We start from the raw sequence: 20,996 nt of genomic DNA, 5'->3' as shown, positions 1-20,996 counted from the left end.
GAAAGGAGGGAGCACCGTTTGACTTTTGAATGCAAAATTGGCTGGAATCAATGGTGGCGCCATGTCGCATTTGGAGACCCCCTGATATACCTAAACAGTGGAAACCCCCCATTTCTAGCTCCAACCCTAACCCCAACACACCCCTAACCCTAATCCCAACCCTATCCACAACCCTAACACACCCCTAAGGAAAAAATGAAGTTTCAGCTCACCACTGTGTCGGCCGTTTAAGATGCTCCAGCACGGATGTAGTTCAGTTCAAACTAAGCACAGCTGTATCCAAACAAGAAAAGTTTTTTCCGCGAGCATTGGAAGAACAGTAGTAGACGTTTTTGCAAAAAAAACTTCTTAATATTTAATGAATGAAAACGTTACGTATAGAGACACAAATTTCACCCCTAACTCTAATCCCAACCCTAACTGTAATCCCAACCATAACCTCAATCCTAACTTGAGCCCAACCCTAACGGAAAAATGGAAATAATTTTTTTCTATTTTATTATTTTCAGCTAACTAAAGGGGTGATGGGGTCTATCACAGTGATCAAAATGAACCAATAGGAATAATTTCCTATTGTTGCTGGGTGCTGGCTGGCAGATCTCAAAATTTGTTGTGCAATTTCTCCTATGCATGCCGATACCGAAAATGTGGGGGCAAAACTACTGTTTGCGCTCACGGCAGGGATTGGAATGGAAGGAATGTTCTTTCGCTTTTTTAATGCTAAATTGCCATGTTGCGTTTGGAGAGCCCCTGATGTGCCTAAACAGTGGAAACCCCCCCAACAAGTGTCCCTTATTTTGGAAACTAGACCCCTTAAGGAACTTAACTAGATGTATGGTGAACACCTAGTTGCTTCACAGAAATTTTATAATGTTGAGCTGTGAAAATAAAAAAATCTAATTTTTCCTACAAAAATGTTCTTTTAGCCCCAAATTCTGCATTTTCACAAAGGTAACAGGAGAAAATGGACTTCAAACTCTGTTGTGCAATTTCTCCTGAGTTTGGGAGCTCAGAAAGGATGGAATTACGTTTTGGAATGCAGACTTTGATGGAATGGTCTGCTGGTGTTTTGTCGCGTTTGGAGAGCCCCTGATGTGCCTAAACTGTGTAAACCCCCACAAGTGACCTCATTTTGGAAACCAGATTTCTCAAGGAATGTGTGTAGATGTTTGGTTGATCTGTGAAAATGAGGAAAAAAAATTTTTCCCACAAATGTTTTAGTTACAAATTTTTTTGTTTTCACGGCAGCAAGCAAAGCTAAGAAGTAATGGAGCATCATATTGCAGTTCAGATTTTGCTGGACTGGTTTGAGGGGGCCATGTCACATTGGTAGAGCCCCTGAGGTGCCAGGACAGCAGACCCCCCCCCCCCCCATAAGTGACCCCATTTAAAAAACTACACCGCTCAATGAATTCATCTAGGGGTATAGTGATCATATTGACACAAGTGTCCCAGAATTTTATAAAATTGAGCAGTGAAGAAATGATAATTGCACTTTTACTTAAAAAAAATTTAGTTTTACTTTCAAATTTTACATTTCTCGTTCGCCTTATTGGGGGACACAGAGACCATGGGTGTATGCTGCTGCCACTAGGAGGCTGACACTATGCACAAAAAAAGGTTAGCTCCTCCTCCGCAGTGTACACCCCACCGACCGGCAGGGAATTCCTCAGTTTAGCTTAGTGTCAGTAGGAGGTGGACACGGGTCTTTCATTAGACCCATATCTACCTCGATGTGCGTCGTTCCTTTTCAGGTTCCGGAGGGATACAGTGTGAAGAGTCACATCTGTACTCCCACAAAGAGACTGAGTACGGCGTGTACTGCCACCCCGTATCCTCATAGGTCTCTACGGCGGGACCAAGAGCTCAGCACGGATGCGTGCCAGCGATCCAGATGGTCCTCGCTCCCCGTCTCCCACCCACTCGCCCACCAGAGCCTGTCGGTCTGGATGAGACGCGGACACTACAGAAGACCGACAGCGTGGGATATTGAGGTCCCTTTATTGATTGCCAGACGGAGGTAAGTATGGGGGCCGAGTCACGTCCTCCTCATTCCTAGATGGGCATCTCGGCGGCTCCAATCTTATTCAAAGCGGCCACTGCGGCCGCCGCAATTACTCCTGGCCCCGGCGTCAGAAGGGGCCTTTCCTGGCGTTTTCCCCCCCGCCTTCAGTCCTGGGCCCAGCAGATGGCAACGGCGCTCTGCAGAGCGGTTGCCGCGGCAGCGCTGCGGGACCTCCGCGCCGCCCCGCACTGACAGGCGGCCGCCGCTATTAATTTAGGCCCCGGCTTCATTTCGGGCCTTCTTCTGCGTCGCGGCCATGCCCCCCGCCCCTTTCTTCTAAGCGGGCTTCTCTCCCGCCCGTCCCAGGCCCTCCCACCGCCTCCTTCTTGCACCCCAGCCTATTCTTGGCCAGCGGGCGGTGCCTCCTTAAGCCAGGCAGTTAACGCCGCCCTTCTTCTTCCCCTGGAAGCGCGCGTTCTCCCATTCCTCTCAGGCGGTCGCCATCTTCCCAGCCTGTCAGCCGGACGCAGTTCTGTCAGCCGGATATCGCTCTCTGGGCCCGTCAGCCGGATTTCGCTCTGACCTGCAGACAAGCCGGATAGCATTGTCTCTGGGGACACCGGACTGTGAGTAGTGCTGCATCTGCCTTCTGTCCCTCAACCTTCCGGCACTACCTCAGTTATCACTATGTCTAACTCTAAATCTGATCGTGCCCGCTCTACGGCTCCCCCTGCACTCTAGTCAAGTACTTTGCGTGCTCTTCTTGCAATCGCAAACTTCCCTCAGGTCAGTCCACTCCCCTCTGCCTGGACTGTAGCAGTCCAATTCAGCCTGACGCCGCGCAGGAGCCATCTATGGCCCCATGTGAGAGTGAACCCCCCATTCCTGGCTGGGCTTCATCTCTTTCTCAATCAGTGGCAGACCTCACCAGGGTGTCTCAGTCCCTGGTAGCTGCTCTGGATAAGTTGCCCCTGGACACTTCTGCAGGGTCCAGCAGGCCTCAAGAGATTCCGTCTGAGTCAGCCAGCGTTAGTCGCAAAAGACCCAGGCAGGATCTCCAGCCGGAATCCTCCCCTCGTCCCATCTCACCGCATAGTCCGTCTCAGCAGCCTCCTTCCCGGGCCTCCTCTCCCGAGTCAGGTGAAGCGTTCTCGGACAGGTCTTCTGAGGGGATTTTAGAGCTGGATTCGGACCAGGATGCGAACATGAAGGTTACGGTGCAGAACCTCATTGCAGCGATTCACCAGACCTTCGAGATTGCTGACCCCCCCTGCGAAATCCTCAGATCAGGAGGTTTCGTTCAGACGGGCGGAAACACCCTCCAGGGTATTTCCTTTCCATTCCGAGTTTGGAAAGATTTTTACCAGGGAAAGACAAGATCCGACCAGACGCTTTCAAAGAGGAAAGCGTCTCGGCGTACTGTACCCGTTTGCTAAAGAGCTCACGGACAACTGGGCTGCTTCTCCCTCGGTGGACCCACCCGTGTCCAGACTTTCTAATAACACGGTTCTCCCGCTTTCAGGCGTGGCGGCTCTAAAGGATTCTAATGATAGGATTATATAATCCCTTGCTAAGTCCGCCTTCGAAGCGGCTTCAGCGGCAGTATGTCCAAGCTTTGCTTCGTCTTGTGCAGCAAAAGCCATAGCGACTTGGGCAGAGGATCTTCGTCAGGGCATCCTAGATAAAGCACAACCAGAGCGATTGGCCGATCTCACCAATCAGATTTCCCATGCGGGGGATTATCTGCTTTCTGCTTCTTTGGATGCCGCATCCTGCGCCGTTCAGGCGGCAAGCAACGTTGTGGCAATCCGACGTACAATTTGGCTCAAGGCCTGGCAGGCGGACTTGTCTTCTAAGAAGTCTCTTACTAATCTGCCTTTTCAGGGAGTACGCCTCTTTGGATCCCAATTGGACCAGATTATTAAGGACGCCACCGGAGGCACGAGTTCCCTTCTCCGTCAGTCTAAGCCTCGCAGACCTCCACTAAGGCGTCAGTTTCGACCCTTTCGGGCTTTCCGCCGTTTCAATACGACGGAGAACCCATCCAACCAACAAAGACCGCATGCGCGCCAAGATAGAAAGTTTCCTTCAGACCCACTCCTTCCTGGCGATCCCACTCTTCCCAGGGCAGACCATCCAGATCCAGGTCTGGACGGTCTACATCTGCATGACTATCGTCAGACTCCCGAGGGTCCCTTCCGATTGGGAGGTCGACTTCTCTTCTTCAGGGACGTTTGGCTGGCCTCAGTAGAGGACGCTTGGGTCAGGGAGGTTGTATCGTCAGGATACAAGATAGTTAGTTTGTTTCTCTTCCACCGAATCGTTTCTTCGAATCCCGTCCTCCAAAGGATCCAGCCTTGATTCCGGGGTTCTTTACGGCCATCACCTCTCTCCTCAGTTCCGGGGTGATTGTGCCCGTTCCCGTCTCGGAGCGGTTCACAGGATTTTATTCAAACCTTTTTGTGGTGCCGAAAAAAGGCGGGACGGTCCGACCCATCTTGGATCTCAAGCTTCTCAACAAGAGAGTACGCCTTCGCCACTTCCGGATGGAGTCGGTTCGTTCGGTAATCGCTTCCATGGAGGAGCAGGAATTCATGTGTTCATCCAAGACGCCTATCTACATGTTCCCATATTCTCCGGACATCAGAAGTTCCTGCGGTTTGCGATTCGCCAGGAACATCACCAGTTCGTCGCGCTGCCCTTCGGTCTCGCCACCGCACCCAGAGTCTTCACGAAGATTATGGCTGCGCTGATGGCCTTGTTGAGGATCAGAGGTCTCGTTCTTTTTCCGTACCTCGACGATATTCTGATCAAAGCTTCCTCTTTTCAACAGGCTCGCCTAAGTTTGACGATCGTCCTAGACACCCTTTCCAATTTCGGGTGGATCGTCAACAGGAAAAAGTCTTGTCTGATTCCTTCTCAACGTCTTGTGTTTCTGGGCCTACTGTTCGACACGCGTCGGTCAAGGGTCTTTCTTCCACGAGAGAAGATTCTTTCCCTGCAGCAGGATGTACGATCGCTGCAGACCACACGATTTCCATCCCTCCGAACAGCTATGAGGGTCCTGGGAAAGATGGTGGCGGCGATAGAGGCAGTTCCCTTTGCCCAATTTCATGCCAGACCTCTCCAGCACGCCATTCTGTCGAGGTGGAACAGGTCGCTCTGTCCCTGGATCGCCCTGTACGTCTTTCATGCCGGGTCAAGCGTTCACTCAACTGGTGGTTGACGTCACCTCTTATCCACTTTGGTCGGTCTTTTCTTCCCATTCACTGGCAGATTGTAACAACGGATGCCAGCCTCCTCGGCTGGGGTGCAGTGTTCCGCCATCACACTGTTCAGGGTCGTTGGTCGACTCAGGAATCAGCCCTGCCGATCAACGTCCTAGAGATACGAGCGATCCATCTGGCTCTCGTCCACTGGGAGAGGCTCCTCAGGGGCCTGCCAGTCCGGATTCAGACAGACAATGCCACAGCGGTGGCATATGTCAACCGCCAAGGAGGGACACGGAGTGTCTCAGCCCTGGCAGAAGTGTCCAAGATCCTTCAGTGGGCAGAGATTTCGGTACCGACAATCTCGCGGTACACATTCCCGGCGTAGACAACTGGGCCGCCGACTTTCTCAGCCGCGAGGGTCTCGTGGCAGGAGAGTGGTCCCTACATCCGGAGGTCTTTCTTCAGCTCTGCAGTCGTTGGGGAACCCCGGACGTAGATCTGCTAGCTTCTCGCCTCAACAGGAAGGTCCCACAGTTTGTATCCAGAGCTCGAGATCCTTTCGCAGTGGGCGCCGACGCTCTGGCCATTCCTTGGTCACAGTTCGAGCTCCCCTACCTGTTTCCTCCCCTGCCTCTTCTTCCCAAGCTGTTGAAGAAGATCAAAGCAGAAGGAATTCCAGTCATTCTCATCGCCCCGAATTGGCCCAGAAGGTCATGGTTCGCGGACATTGTCAACCTTCTCGCGGACGCCCCCTGGAAGCTTCCAGACAGGGCAGATCTGCTGTCTCAAGGTCCGATTTGCCACCCCAATTCTCGGCCGCTCAATTTAACGGCGTGGCTGTTGAGACCGAGGTTTTGAAACGAGCAGGATTCTCCGGTCGTGTAATTCATACCATGATCCGAGCCAGGAAGACATTATCTTCCAAAATTTACTACCGTACTTGGAAGGCCTATTTCACTTGGTGTGAGGCCAATAACATCGCGCCTATGTGCTTTTGGCTCCCTTCCGTTCTGGCATTTCTTCAGGCAGGGCTGGATGCGGGGCTTGCTCTCAGTTCCTTGAAGGGTCAAGTTTCGGCGCTGTCCATTTTATTTCAGAAGACTTTGGCCTCCCGCCCTCAGGTCAAAACCTTTTTCAGGGCGTGGCTCACACGGCTCCTCCGTATCGAGCGCCCGTGAATCCATGGGATCTTAATCTGGTTCTTGAGGTTCTGCAAGGTTCTCTCTTTGAACCGCTCAAAGAAGTCTCCCTTTCCCTTCTCTCCTGGAAGGTAGCCTTTCTGGTGGCCATCACCTCCATCCGGCGCGTGTCGGAATTGGCGGCTCTTTCTTGCCGCTCTCCTTTTCTGGTACTTCACCAGGACAAGGTAGTGCTGCGGCCTCCGCCCTCTTTTCTTCCGAAGGTGGTGTCCTCCTTTCACCTCAATGAGGATATTGTTCTGCCGTCCTTCTGTCCGAGTCCAACTCATCTTCGGGAGCGGTCCCTGAACAAGCTGGATATGGTCAGGGCGATGAGAGTCTATCTGTCTAGGACGTCTTCCTTGCGAAAGACAGACTCTTTTTTTCGTCATTCCAGATGGGGCACGGAATGGTCACCCGGCTTCCAAAGCTACTATTGCTCGCTGGATCAGATCGGCAATTTTGGAGGCCTACCGGGTTAAGCATCGAGTGGCCCCTCCGGGGATCAGAGCGCACTCTACCCGGGCAGTGGGTGCTTCCTGGGCGGTACGTCACAGAGCCTCCGCGCTGCAGCTTTGCAAAGCGGCAACCTGTTCTTCGGTTCACACGTTTGTGAAATTCTACAGGGTCCACACCTACGCTTCGGCGGACGCCAGCCTAGGTAGAAGGATTCTGCAGGCAGCGGTGGTGAGTCCACTGGCCTGATGGAAGTTTGTTTCCCACCCCAGGGACTGCTTTGGGACATCCCATGGTCTCTGTGTCCCCCAATAAGGCGAACGAGAAAACAGGATTTTTGGTTTGCTTACCGTAAAATCTGTTTCTCGGAGCCTTCATTGGGGGACACAGCACCCTCCCATGTTCTACAACTCCTGTTCTTACTTTGGTTGATTTGGTTACAGTTGAGATGTTTGTTCTGTTTTCAATCTATTCTGTTACTTCTCCTACTGCTTTCTCACTAACTGAGGAATTCCCTGCCGGTCGGTGGGGTGTACACTGCGGAGGAGGAGCTAACCTTTTTTTGTGCATAGTGTCAGCCTCCTAGTGGCAGCAGCATACACCCATGGTCTCTGTGTCCCCCAATGAAGGCTCCGAGAAACATTTTACGGTAAGCAACCCAAAAATCCTGTTTTTCACACTGGGAAATGGGTAAAAATGGCACCAAATTTTGTCCCACAATTTCTGCTGAATGTAGAAATATCCCATATGTGGCTGTACAGTACTGCTTAGTCACAGGGCAAGATTAGGGAGGGACTGAGCCCTATTAGCCTCCTTGGAGTGCATATTTTCCTAGAATAGTTTGCGTACTCCATATACAGAGCCCCTAAGTGCTATGAAAGCAGAATTCCCCCTCAAGTGACCCCATTTTGGAAATTATAACCCTTTGGGAATTTATCTACAGATGTAGTGGCGATTTTAAATCCATGGGTGTTTTCCAGAAACAGGCAGCAGTGGATGTTGCTGAGTGAAAATTGCAAACTGCCGCTGTAGTGACCAGTGCATTGTGGTGCCCAGCTTGTGCTTCTGGAGACATGCACCCATATATTAAGCTGGCTCTCATCGCGACAGAAATGCCAAACATGTCGACCCTAATAACAGAGTTTCCATCTAAATCCTCCAGGTGATGTGATCCAGATGAAACCCCGAGGGATCCATTTACTATAATGAGGCAGCAGAGTTTCTGTGGACTCCATCTGGCCTCTGTTCAGCGGTGTCCTTTTTTTCAGAAGTGCACAGAACTGTGGCTGACGGCAGGGACGGACCTACCGCCCGTGCAGCCTGTTCAATTGCACGGGGGCCCAGGTGGGAGTGGGGGCCCCCTGCCCCTCCACACCACACTGCTAATTATTCAATGCAAATTAGCCATGTGGAGTACAAGCACTGCAGAGCCAGCAAGGAGGAGAGGAGAGCAGCCCTGCAGGAGGGGAGGGGTCTTACTTCTCCTGAGGCTGAGTGCTGTGGGGGAGGAGAGGAGGAGACAGACTGTCACTCACACTGCCTGCCCTGTGGCGCCAGCCAGACGGTGGCACCAGTTCAGCTGCAGGTCAGTGTGTGATGTCACATGTCTGTCTCTGAGTCTGTGTGAGACAAGTCACTACTGTGTGTGCCCCTGCCCATAGCAGCAGCAGCTCAGGAGGCATGTGCGGACACTGTGACTGGACACTGGAGAGTGGAGTGGACAGTGTGGATCCTCTTGGTCTGGACTCTGGCCTGCCCTGCATGCTCCAGGTAAGAGTACCAGAGCTGAGCAGGACTGAGGGACTGGAACCAAGGAGGCATGCATGATTTTGGGGGGGCTCTGTCCTGGGGGAGAACTGAAGCATGATGGCCTGGCTGATCATGAATGGGGGGGCCCCTGGCCTGGGGAGAAGCTTGGCCTAGCTGCTCATGAATGGGGGGCCCCTGGGGAGAAGCATGGCTGCTCATGAATGGGGGGGCCCTGAGGAGATGCTTGGCTGCTCATGAATGGGCGGGCCCCTGGCCTGGGGAGAAGCATGGCCTGGCTGCTCATGAATGGGGGGGGCCCTGGCCTGGGGAGAAGCATGGCCTTGGCTGCTCATGAATGGGGGGGCCCTGGGTAGAAGCATGGCTGCTCATGAATGGGGGGGCCCTGGGGGAGATTCTTGGCTGCTCATGTATGGGGGGGCCCCTGGGGGGAGATGCTTGGCTGCTCATGAATGGGGCGGCTCATGGGGGGAGACGAAACATGAATCGGGCGGCCCACATAGGGGGAGAAGCAGCATACACTGAGGGGCCACATAGTGCTTCTCGCCCTATGCCAAAAGTAGACCGCATTTGGGGGAGAGCATTATGAAACAAATGGAAATGGGGGTGCCTATATATATATTACCTGGAGGCTGTCTTGGACTATATATATATTATTTCGAGGCTTTGCTGGGCTGTATATATTATCTGGAAGCTCTTTTGGGCTATATATATTACCTGAAGGCTATGCTGGACTGTATCTATTCCCTTTACGCTATGCTGAAATGTATATATTACCTGGAGTGGAGGCTATGATGGGCTGTATATATCACCTGGAGGCTGTGGTGGGCTGTATATATTAACTGAAGGCTATGCTGGACTGTATCTATTACCTTTAAAGCTATCCTGAACTGTATATTTTAACTGGTGTCTCTGCTGGGCAGTATTTTATATTACCTGGAGTCTGTGCTGGGCGCTGTATATATTACCTGAAAGCTGTTGCTGTTCTGTATATATTAGCTGGAGTCTGTGTTGGGCTGTATATATTAACTGGAGGCTGTGCTGGACTGTTTATATCACCTGGAGACTGTGGTAGGCTGTATATATTACCTGAAGGCTGTGGTGGGCTGTATATATTACCTGAAGGCAGGTGCTGGGCTGTATATATTAACTGGAGGCTGTGCTGTATATATTAACTGGAGGCTGTTATCCAGCCCTGCATAGCCTCAATATTAGATATACAGTACATTTACGGTGGGAAATTCCACAGCAAAAATTGACATGGTGTAGATTTTCCCGCTGTAAAAAGCGCAGCATATCCGCTGTATATTTTAGTGGCACCATGTAACGTGGCTCTAGCACAACTGCACTTGCCGCGGCCGGCTGCAAGCCTGATAGAGAATGATTGGGGCTTGCCGGCTCGGTGCCACAAGTCGCCCGTTAGGCGGCAAAGGTGCAGAAGTCTGCCAGATCTGCTGCTAGTGTCGAAAAACGCCAGTGTGAAAGCATCCTTAAGGGCAAAAAGAAAAACCATATCAAGTCAGATGCAGTCTTCGCCTGATCTCATTGGATACAAAAAACTTGCCTATGTGAAGGCACCCAAACTTAAATATTACAATCTATATGTTTACGTAACTTTGTTGCCCTATGAAGGGTGGGGCCCAAAAAATTTCTTGCACAGGGGCCCACTATAGTCTGTGTCTGCCCCTGGCCGACGGCACTGTTGAGCTCCCCTTAAAAGACTGACACTGCCGGACCATAGGCCAGACTGTGTCCATAGTGCCTCCATCTGCCTCATTTATAGGGAATCTTCTGCTGGGGGTTCCATCTGAATCATGTATTTCAGAGAATTTCACAGAAACCCCAGTGTAAGCGCACGTCGTAGAGTGCAGATTAAATGGGAGAAGAGCGATCTTTGGGAGGCAGAATGAAAAAATCAGTAGTAGGTCAGCAATTAGTTTTATTAATTTTTTACACCATTTCTGTTATGGTATAAGTGATTAGATGACATTATTCTTCGGGTCAGTGCGATTACAGCGATACCACATTTATATCGGGTTTTTAGGTTCAGCTGCTGTCACACACTAAGACACTTTTTATTGCGAAAACAAGTTTTTGCATCACCATATGTTGCTAGCTAGAATTTTTCCATATTTCGGCCAACAGTCATGTGAGGGCTTGTTTTTTGCGGGATGAGTTGACGTTTTTATTGGTACAATTTTCGGTCACATGGCTTTTTTTTTTTTTTTCTTTCTGTTCTGATTTTTGGGAGGCAGGGAGAACAAAAACTAGCAATTCATTAATTATTATTTTTTATTGCCATTACGCATGCAGTAAAATTGACAAGTCACCTTTATTCTTTGGGTCAGTATGATTACAGCGATACCACATTTATGTCTTTTTATGTTTTGGCGCTTTTATACAAACTATTTTATAGATAAAATTCCGTATATACTCGTGTATAAGCCGAGATTTTCAGCCCATTTTTTGGGGGCTGAAAGTCCCCCTCTCGGCTTATATGCGATTCATATACCGGGGGGTGGGCTGGGGAGGGGGAGCGGGGGTGTCAGAGATCATACTTGCCTCTCCTGGCACTTCTCTGCAGCCTCTGCTCCCCCTCTGCCGTCTGCTTCCTGCATTCAGCGGTCACGTGGTACCGCTCATTAAACTCATGAATATGCGCATATTTAATGAACGCTACTGCCACGTGACCATCTGAATGCAGGAAGCAGACGGCAGAGGAGAAGCAGGGGCTGCAGAGAAGTGCCAGGAGAGGTATGACGGGGGCAGAGTAATATTCACCTGTCCCCATTCCAAGCCGTGCACCGCTGTGTCTCCAGATCCTCCTGCTTTGACGGCAGAGGGCGCAATGACGTAGTCAGTGTGCGCCATCTGCTGTCACTGCAGAGAGCCGGTAGACAGAGCGGTGGATGGCAATGGAACAGGGACTGGTAAATATCGCCGGTGCCGGGGGCTCAGGACACCGGCACCTGGCCCCCCAGTGACGGAGAGGTGAGTATGTCATTTTTTTTTTTTTTTGCTGCAGCAGCATATGGGGGGTATTTATGGGGCAGCATTAACCCTTGTGCAGCAGCATATGAGGAGTATTTCTGGGGCAGCATTAACCCTTGTGCAGCAGCATATGAGGGGTATTTATGGGGCAACATTAAGGGTGGTTTCACATTAGCGTTTCAGGGCGCAGCGGCCGTCGCTAGGCCACACCCCCTGCCGCGCCTCCTCCGGTAGCTCCGCCTACGTGCGCAACATGTTGCGTTTGGCGCTGGTCGGCGCACCGTCAGAAGGACGCATGCACCGCCAAACGCATACTGCAGATGGCCTGCGTCCCCAGTGATAAAGATAGGGGACGCAGGACGCATGCAGCGTCATGCGCCCGTAGGCAGAGCTACCGGAGGAGGGGCAGCGGGGCTTTGCGGCGGCAGTGTGCACGCCGTCACTGCGCCCTGAAACGCTAATGTGAAACCACCCTAACCCTTGTTCAGCAGCATATGAGGGGTATTTATGGGGCAGCATCAACCCTTGTGCAGCAGCATATGAGGAGTATTTATGGGGCAGCATTAACCCTTGTGCAGCAGCATATGAGGGGTATTTATGGGGCAGCATTAACCCTTGTGCAGCAGCATATGGGGGGTATTTATGGGGCAGCATTAACCCTTGTGCAGCGGCATACGGGGGGGTATTTATGGGGCAGCATTAACCCTTGTGCAGCAGCATATGGGGGTATTTATGGGGCGTCTTCTTGGGCCAGCATTAACCCTTGTGCAGCAGCATATGGGGGGTTTTATCTATGGAGCAACTTTTTGGACCACCATTTAACCCTAGGCTTATACGCGAGTCAATAAGTTTTCCCAGTTTTTTGTAGCAAAATTAGGGGGGTCGGCTTATACACGAGTATATACAGTTATCATTTTTGTATCTCTTTAGTCTGAGAGCTATAACTTTTTTTTTTTTTTTTTTCTGCTGATTGAGCTGTATGGCAGTTTGTTTATTGTGGGACAAGATGACTTTTTCATTTTTATTTACATTCATCTTTATGATTGCGTTTTAGGCTGGTTTCACATTAGTGTTGAAACAACGCTGCGCACTGCGTCGGTAAGCCCTGCCCCGATCTGACTCCCTGCCCGCCCCATCCGGGATCACCGCCTACTATCGCATTTGCACGCATGCGATCGGCGCACCCTATCTTTAGCATGTTGCATTTCAGCGCGCACCGCGCACCGTCAAAAGTGCGCAGCACACTACTTTCACACTGGCAGCGCATGATCTGCGCACCCTATGCTAAAGATAGGGTGCGCCGATCGCATGCGTGCAAATGCGATAGTAGGCGGTGATCCCGGATGGGGCGGGCAGGGAGCCGGATCGGGGCGGGGCTTACCGACGCAGTGCGCAGCGTTGTTTCAACGCTAATGTGAAACCAGCCTTACTCCACTTTTTGTTCGGTTACATGATAAAGCATTGTTTTTTGCCTCCTTTTTTTTTTCCTACGGTGTTCACTGAAGGGGTTAACTAGAGTACCGTTTTTCATAGCAATATTTATTCCTGGTTACATTAAATACATTTTTATTATTTTGTGATTAAGTTTTTGCAATTGTTTTTTTTTTTTTTTTCATACTCGGTCCCTCTATGGGACTTTCACTTTGACAGCACTGATCGCTTGTAAAGCATAGAAATGCACAAGCATTGCTATACTTTATAAACTGCCAGTGCTGCACTGACATTCAAGCTTTGATACACCATGTTCTGAGCATGGTATAACAAGTTTGTTAGCTCTGGTGATCCTAATGTGATAATGACTTCGGGGGTCTTCATTGCAACGATCGGTCCCTTGTGATGATATTGATATCGATCTCAGCATTTAGTGAATAAAACTGGCGGGAGTGGTGCAGGCAATGAGTACCAGGTGTCAGCTATCTTATCAATTAAACACCCGGCGGCGATCACCTGATGTAAACATTTTATCTATTAATACACTTTCTACACTAAAGCCCACTTTTGTATTTTGTAGATTGTCCAGTTTGGCATGAGTGACAAAGTTGGCCAAGTTTCATTTGACCTTCCTCGTCAAGGGGAAATGGTGTTAGAAAAGCCTTACAGTGAGGCCACCGCGAGACTCATTGATGATGAAGTTCGAGTACTGATTAACTCTGCGTATGAAAGGACTGTGAAACTACTTAACGAGAAGAAATCCGATATAGAGAAGGTAGGTAACCTAGTTGTAAACAGTGTAGCTGTTTTTTTTCTCTTATGTTACAAGTTAATTTAAAGCCAGTTTCATGTTCAATTTTTTTTTTTTTTTTTTAGGTTGCGCTTCGCCTTCTAGAAAAGGAGGTGCTTGATAAGAGTGACATGGTTGAACTTTTGGGGCCAAGACCATTTGCTGAAAAATCTACATATGAGGAATTTGTAGAAGGTACTGGAAGCATTGACGAGGATACAACACTTCCTGAAGGTCTGAAGGACTGGAACAAGGATCGTGAAAAGGAAAAGGAGGAGTTAAATGATGAGCAGCTAGCCCGCCATATCAGTGGAGGAATGCCATTTTGATTTTTTTGTACAACACCTAGATTTTAAGACATGGACATTGTTTTGTTTTTTTTTCCTCTTAAACAGAATTTAAAGTTATCAAACCTCTAGAAAAAGTTTAGCAATGAATGGCTTAAAAACACCATTCACACTTGCCTACTGTCACAGAAGTGGATCCAGTCATTGATGTCCCTCTGATGTGGAAACGTTAGAATCCCTTAACTGCTGCGGTCCCAGAATAGACTACAGTTGGTGCATCCATGGGGGGAGGGACGGCAGGTGAATGACCGCTTTTATTATTTTTAAGCCATTTTTGCCACTTGTACATTTTGTCTAGTGGCTAGACATCTCCCTCCCCCTCCAATCACATAAAAGGGTGCATAGGTCTTTGAGAGCTAAATTTATCAGCTTCCTTCTCAAGAAAGCAGAGTTCTGTCTGTATGCAAGGGATCTATTAAGTGCTCTATGTGTGACAGCACTTAAGGAGACTTTTCCTCCCAAGGTTGTTTGCTCACCCAGCACCAGCCTGCCTAGCTTGGTTGATAGTTCACGTCTGTGTGATGTCCGGTAACAGGCAAGGAAATCTGACAGTGAGCTTCCATTCAAGTTAGGCTGGTGCTGGGTGGGGAGGCAGAGCTCATTAAATGCTATGTCAAGCCCAGAGTGCTTAATGCCACATTTGCATATGAATTAAAACTGCTTTAGCCATAATGCAGCAACATAAAGAAGATGTAAAGGTGTTAATGGATTTAGCTTTCGAAGACCTGCATGCCCATAAATGCTATTTGGCAGGTTACTGTCAGATTCCTTTCACAAAAAAAAAAAATGGGAAAAAATAGTACTGTGCAGACATCACGCTTATCCTACTGTGAGCACACACTGTCCTAAATTATTGACAGATTTAATGCTGAAAATAGTTATTTATTCCTTACACAGATCGGTGAGAGAAGCAAATCTACTTGCGGATAAGAATATCTGAATTATCTGATTTTGGACTACATTCTTCTATAAAAGCAACTAAATCTAACGTAAGCTATGCAGTGAGGGTTTACAGACATTGTATTAATTACCATAAGGCACATATCTCTCAGGTCTGCATTGCTTGTGTAGACAAATATACAACGCATAAGCTGATTTCAGCCTGGAATAATGACCTTCAAATGATAGCCATTTATGATATAATGGTGATATTTTTATTGTACTTGATGCACAAAAATCTCTGCAGATGGGGCCATGCCATAGATTAATCCCCATTGCCCCAACAGGAAGAAAGCACTGATTGAATCCCAAAAAATAATTGTAAGAGTGGGTTTGCTTGTACATAGATGTGAATGTAATTCCTGCTGTAAAAATGTTTCATGCATTCAGATAAAATATAAAAAATTACAGTATGGCGGATGTCTTGATGCAGTTTTTTTCATCTGGAAAATAAATACACAGTGAATATGTAACTAGTCATTTCTTTTTTGCCCATTTAAAGAAGACTCCCTGTAATATAACAAATACAATGGGGGGGAGGGGGGATGATTTCTATGTGGACTGTTGCACTTTGAGAGGTGTGGCCTTCACTTCGCAGCACAACGCCACACTCCCAAATAAGGACAAACAGTCCTGCTGCTTCGCCTACTTTTTCCCTTTCCGGTTTTCCCACTTAGGCTAAAAGGAAAATCTTTTTTCTATTCTCATGCAACTATTTCTTTGTAGTGTTTCCTCTTTAGGCTGCATTACTGTCATTACATTAGGCCAGGTTCACACTTGCGATTGGGTAGAGTGCGTAGGGCTGCGTACTTCCTCCCTTAAGCTCCGCCTACTTCTACACTACCCTTAAGCTCCGCCTGCTCCCACATGCGACCTGCGTACCTATCTTTAACATATCTTTTACCCAAACGCAAGTGTGAACTTAGCCTTAGAAATGCATTTTAAGGCAAGGAGGTCAGGTTCACACAGCTAAGGTGTGCATGTGTTAAAATTGTGAGCCGCCAATGAGCAAAGCACCACCTATCCCAAATATGCGTTCAGTGCTGAGAATTATGTGGACTTTAAGTAAGCTATGTACTAAATGTATATGCCATGTGCAGTGATGCACACACTTGTATCAGAGCAAATGGCAGATGTAGTTATTTATATAGCACTATTGGTTCCATGGTGCTGTACATGAGAAGGGGTTACATACAAATTACAGATATCACTTACAGTAAACATTCTAACAATCACAGACTGATAGAGAGGAGAGGACCCTGCCCTTGCAGGCTTACATTCTACAAGATGGTGGGGAAGGACACAGTAGGCTGGGGGGTTGCAGCAGCTCCGGTGTTGGTGAGGCGGTAGCTCCGGTAGTGGTGAGGAGGTAGCGGGGTAATTGCAGGCTGTAAGCTTTCTTGAAGAGATGGGTTTTCAGATTCCGTCTGAAGGATCCGAATGTGGTTGATAGTCGGACGTGTTGGGGCACAGAATTCCAGAGGATGAGGGATATTTGGGAGAACTAAAACAAGAAAGGCACTAGTGTAAATAATGCACACCACAAATATGATTTGATTAAAACAATATAGTGGTGCAAGCTTTATTGGCACAACAAGATATATTAAAGCACGATTAAAACAAAAGCACATATCTACTCAAAAAAGTAGCTATGATGCCCAATATGTACAAAATGCATAGCATATATCTGAAAAAATGTCAACCCTAAACCTAATGGCTCATGAGGCATATAATACATATAGAAACCAGGAAAATAAAAACCATGAAAGCCATGGTTTTCTTCTACTCGGAGCACTGATTCGGGGGGTTTTGGTCCTGCTATATACACTGTATATCTGGTAAACTAAACCTTCTATTTCTTTCAGGCTTTCATGGGGCCATTGTTTCCACTATCTTATTAGCATTTCCAGCTATTGTAATGGCATATGTTTTTCTTGAGGGGGGCTCCGTATTATGAGGGTTGTCCCTCTCACTTATGTGGGTTAAACCAGGTTTTTATTTTCCTGGTTTCTATATGTATTATATGCCTCATGAGCCATGATATATGCTATGCATTTTGTACATATTGGGCCTTATAGCTACTTTTTTGAGTAGATATGTGCTTTTGGTTTTAATCGTGTTTTAATATCTCTTGTTGTGCCAATAAAGATTGTGCCACTATATTGTTCTAATCAAATCATATTTGTGGTGTGCATTATTTACAGTAGTGTCTTTCTTGTTTTACTGCAACTAATTTTTCACTACTGTCACTGCACCCCTATTCTCATTATATTGCTGTGCGCCTGGTACTCTCTTGTATTTGCATAGGATTTTTGGGATAAGTCTTGTAAGCGATTAGGTGAGGAGTGAATAAGTGCGGAGGAGAGAAGGAGGTCTTGGGAGGACCAGAGATTACGTGAGGGGAGATATCAGATTAGTTCAGAGACATATGGAGGAGACAGGTTATGGATGGCTTTGTAGGTCAGTATTAGTAATTTTAACTGGATAAACTGTGGGAATGGGAGCCAGTGAAGAGATTTGCAGAGGGGAGAAGCAAAGGAGTAGCGAGGAGAGAGATGAATTAGTCGGGCAGCAGAGTTAAGGATGGACTGAAGAGGTGTGAGAGTGTTAGCAGGGAGGCCACCGAGGAGGATGTTGCAGTAGTCGAGGCAGGAGATGATTAATGTATACACAAGCATTTTAGTAGTTTGAGGGTTAAGGAAAGGACAGATTCTGGAAATATTCTTGAGGTGGAAAGAGCTTGGATGTACAGTTTGAAGGACAAGGTAGAGTCAAGGATTACTCTGAGGCAGCGGACTTCTGGTACGGCGGAAAGTTTGATGTCATTTATTGTGATGGATAGATCAGGTAATGAAGATTTGTGAGATGGAGGAAAGATGATGAGTTCAGATTTGTCCACATTGAGTTTGAGGAATCGAGAGGAGGATGATATGGCTGATAGACATTCCGGGATTCTGGACAGCAGAGAGGTGACGTCTTGGCCAGAGAGGTAGATCTGAATGTCATCAGCATAAGGCCGGGATCACACATGTGAGGAATACGGCCGAGTCTCGCATGTTAATACCTGGCACTGCCGCCGGCAATCAGAAGCGGAGAGTGCGGCCGCATAACAATACATGGAGCCGCATGCTCCGAGCCGAGTGCCGGCAGCAGTGCCAGGTATTAACATGCGAGACTTGGCCAAATTCCTCGCATGTGTGATCCCGGCCTTAAGGTGGTACTAGAATCCATGGGACTTTGAGTTGTCCCAGGCCAAGTGTATAGATTGAGAAGAGTAGGGGTCCTAGAACAGAGCCTTGGGGGACTCCAAAAGAGAGAGGGTGGGATGAGGAGGTAGTGTGAGAGTGGGAGACGCTGAATGTGCAGTTAGAAAGGTATGAGAAGATCCAGGATACGGCGAGGTCTTTGATGCCAAAGGAAGAGAGTATCTGCAGTAGGAGGCAGTGGTCAACTGTGGAAAGCAGAGGACTGGTCTACAAGGAGGAGTATAGAGTATTGTCTGTCAGCTTTGACTGTATGTAGGTCGTTAGAAATTTTGGTCAGGGCAGTCTCAGTGGAATGATGGGGACAGAAGCCAGATTGTAGATTGTCAAAGAGCAAGTTAGATGAGAGGTGGGAGGAAAGTTGTGTGGACGTGCTGCTCCAGGAGTTTGGAAGCGAATGGGAGCAGTGATATTCGGCGATAGCTGGACATAGCGGTTGGGTCGAGGGTTGTTTTTTTAAGGATAGGAGTCAGTGTGGCATGTTTGAATGCAGAAGGGAAGGTACCAGAAGTTAGTGATGGGTTGAAGAGATGAGTTAGGGATGGGATGAGTGGTGGTGAGGTTGGGGAGGAGGTGGGATGGAATGGGGTCAGGTGCATAAATACTTGCCTTGTTTGGTCGATCTTAATTTTGAAGTGTGTGGCAAAGTCCTCAGCAGAGATGAGGGAGGTTGGAGGGGGCAGTGGTGGGCGGAGGAGGGAGTTAAAAGTTTTGAATAAATGTTTTGGATTGTAGGATAGGGAAGATTGGCCTGTTTAGCACAGGTGAGGGCAGATTTCAAAGCGACTGTTGCTTGTTTGAGTACAGTGAAATCATATTGCGAATTTTTTCTTCCAAAGTCGCTCTGTAATCCTGGACACTTGCCGGAGATTTTTAGTGATGTTATTGTGCCAGGGTTGTCTATTGATACGTTGCACGCTGCCATGAACGAGAGGGGCGACCGTGTCGATAGTTGATGCAAGAGTGGCATTGTAGAAAGCAGTGGCACTGTCTGTGTAGTGGAGTGAAGATATGGATGTCAGTGGTAGAATAGAGTCAGAGAGCGTGTGGGTGTCTAGGTGTGCAAGGTTTCTGTGGGGGTGCGCATGTTGCTGGACATAGGTGACAGGTGAGGAGGACAGGGATGAGAAAGTGAGTAGATGGTTGTCAGAGGGAGAGGGGATCTTGTGAAGTTAGATAGAGAGCCGAGACGGGTGAAGATCAGATCTATTGTATGTCCGTCTGTGTGGGTGGCTGAGGAGGACCACTGAGTAAGCCCAAAAGATGAAGTACAGCACAGGAGTTTGGAGGCTGTTGAGTAAAGGGTATCCGTAGGGATGTTGAAGTCACCCATGATGATAGTGGGAATGTCAGTGGAAAGAAAGTGAAGAAACCAGGTAGAGAATTGATCAATAAAGGCAGTGGCCCGGACGTCGTTATATGATGGCCACTTGGCGGTTGGAGGGAGAGTAGATGTGGACAGAGTGGACTTCAATAGAAGGGTAGAGGTGGTATTGGGTTAAAGGTGCAGTTAGTAGAAAGGAGAAGACCCACTTCACCATGCCTGTTGCCGGGGCAAGGAGTGTTGGTGAAGTGGAGGCCGCCATAACACAGTGCAGCAGGGGAGGCAGTGTTGGAGGGTGTCAGCCATGTTTCTGTGAGGCCAAAGAAGGCAAGATTGCGAGAGAGAAAGAGGTCATGAATCACATGAAGCTTATTGCAGATGGAGCGGGCATTCCAGTGCTCCAGAGAGTGGGAGCAAGGAGGTGGGCGTCAGGGGCACGGGTTTTACGTTGGAGAGATTGCGGTAGTTCATATTAGAGAGTGGTAGGAGGGGGAATTAATGGGAGGTATGAGCTGTGGGGGTTTAGGATTGGGAGATATGTCATCAGCAGTGAGGAGAAGCAGAGAGAGGGAGAGCAGGTGGGAGGAGAGTGGCCGGCTTGTTTTATGTTTTATTTGGAGACCTCTAAGATTAAGGAGCAGGTCAGCAGAGGAGGTCAGGTGGGGAGTAAAGAGGGAAGGGGAGATGATTATTTGGTTAGAAGGTGCTGGGGTTTGGGGATAGCGAAGAAGAGTGAGGATTAGTGGAGCAAACACTGTAAGGGCATATGTAAACATGGTGGAGTAAGATGGGTTAATAGAAAAGCTAGACCCAAGTAATAAGAAGCGCTTACTCAGCAGACATATACAAAAGAGACAGATACATAGTGTGGGGTCCTGACTCCTGCCGTTGAATTAACTGCAGCTTCTGAATACTTAGCTGCAGTTATACTTTACTGCAGGAGGCGTGCTTGCCTCCACACGCAGTTAAGAACTTCCTCAGTACTGTTGTATTCTATTGTTTGTTTCTTTTTTTATGCATTTTGAATGTATTATGCGGTTTCAAAATAATGTGGGTTTTTTACTTCTTGTTGGAGCACAATTAAGACAAGAATCATTGTGATATAAGAAAGCCAAACACCAAACCTCTTGCTCTTGGGATGTCTCATTATGACAGAAATGTGTTTGTGAATGTGGTAACAATTGAATCGATTCAGAGTCTTCAGTTGCTCTGTAAAGTGTACCTGCCCTTCAAGGTCACTTTTGGAGAAAGTTGTGTGTATGTGAGGAGTTACACTATTTCTGGACTTTGACT

General features: G+C 48.2%; 1 protein-coding gene across 3 annotated transcripts in view; it reads left to right on the top strand.

Annotated features, from left to right (window-relative positions):
• Nucleotides 1–15,589, top strand: part of AFG3L2 (AFG3 like matrix AAA peptidase subunit 2) — a 55,603-nt gene extending 40,014 nt beyond the window's left edge. For all 3 annotated transcript variants that reach the window (XM_073551001.1, XM_073551000.1, XM_073550999.1), the window contains exons 16-17: nt 13,621–13,815; nt 13,917–15,589. In XM_073551001.1, coding sequence (XP_073407102.1) covers nt 13,621–13,815; nt 13,917–14,159 — 438 coding nt within the window. In that variant the 3' untranslated portion in view covers nt 14,160–15,589. The remainder of the gene's footprint in view (nt 1–13,620; nt 13,816–13,916) is intronic.
• Nucleotides 15,590–20,996: the final 5,407 nt, after the last annotated feature.

The sequence above is a fragment of the Dendrobates tinctorius genome, unplaced genomic scaffold (assembly GCF_039654945.1).
Source record: "Dendrobates tinctorius isolate UK_male_01 unplaced genomic scaffold, ASM3965494v1 ptg000171l, whole genome shotgun sequence".
Lineage (NCBI taxonomy): Eukaryota > Metazoa > Chordata > Amphibia > Anura > Dendrobatidae > Dendrobates > Dendrobates tinctorius.
Note: the sequence above shows the minus strand (reverse complement) of the source record. Positions and strands in the feature narration are given on the sequence as shown.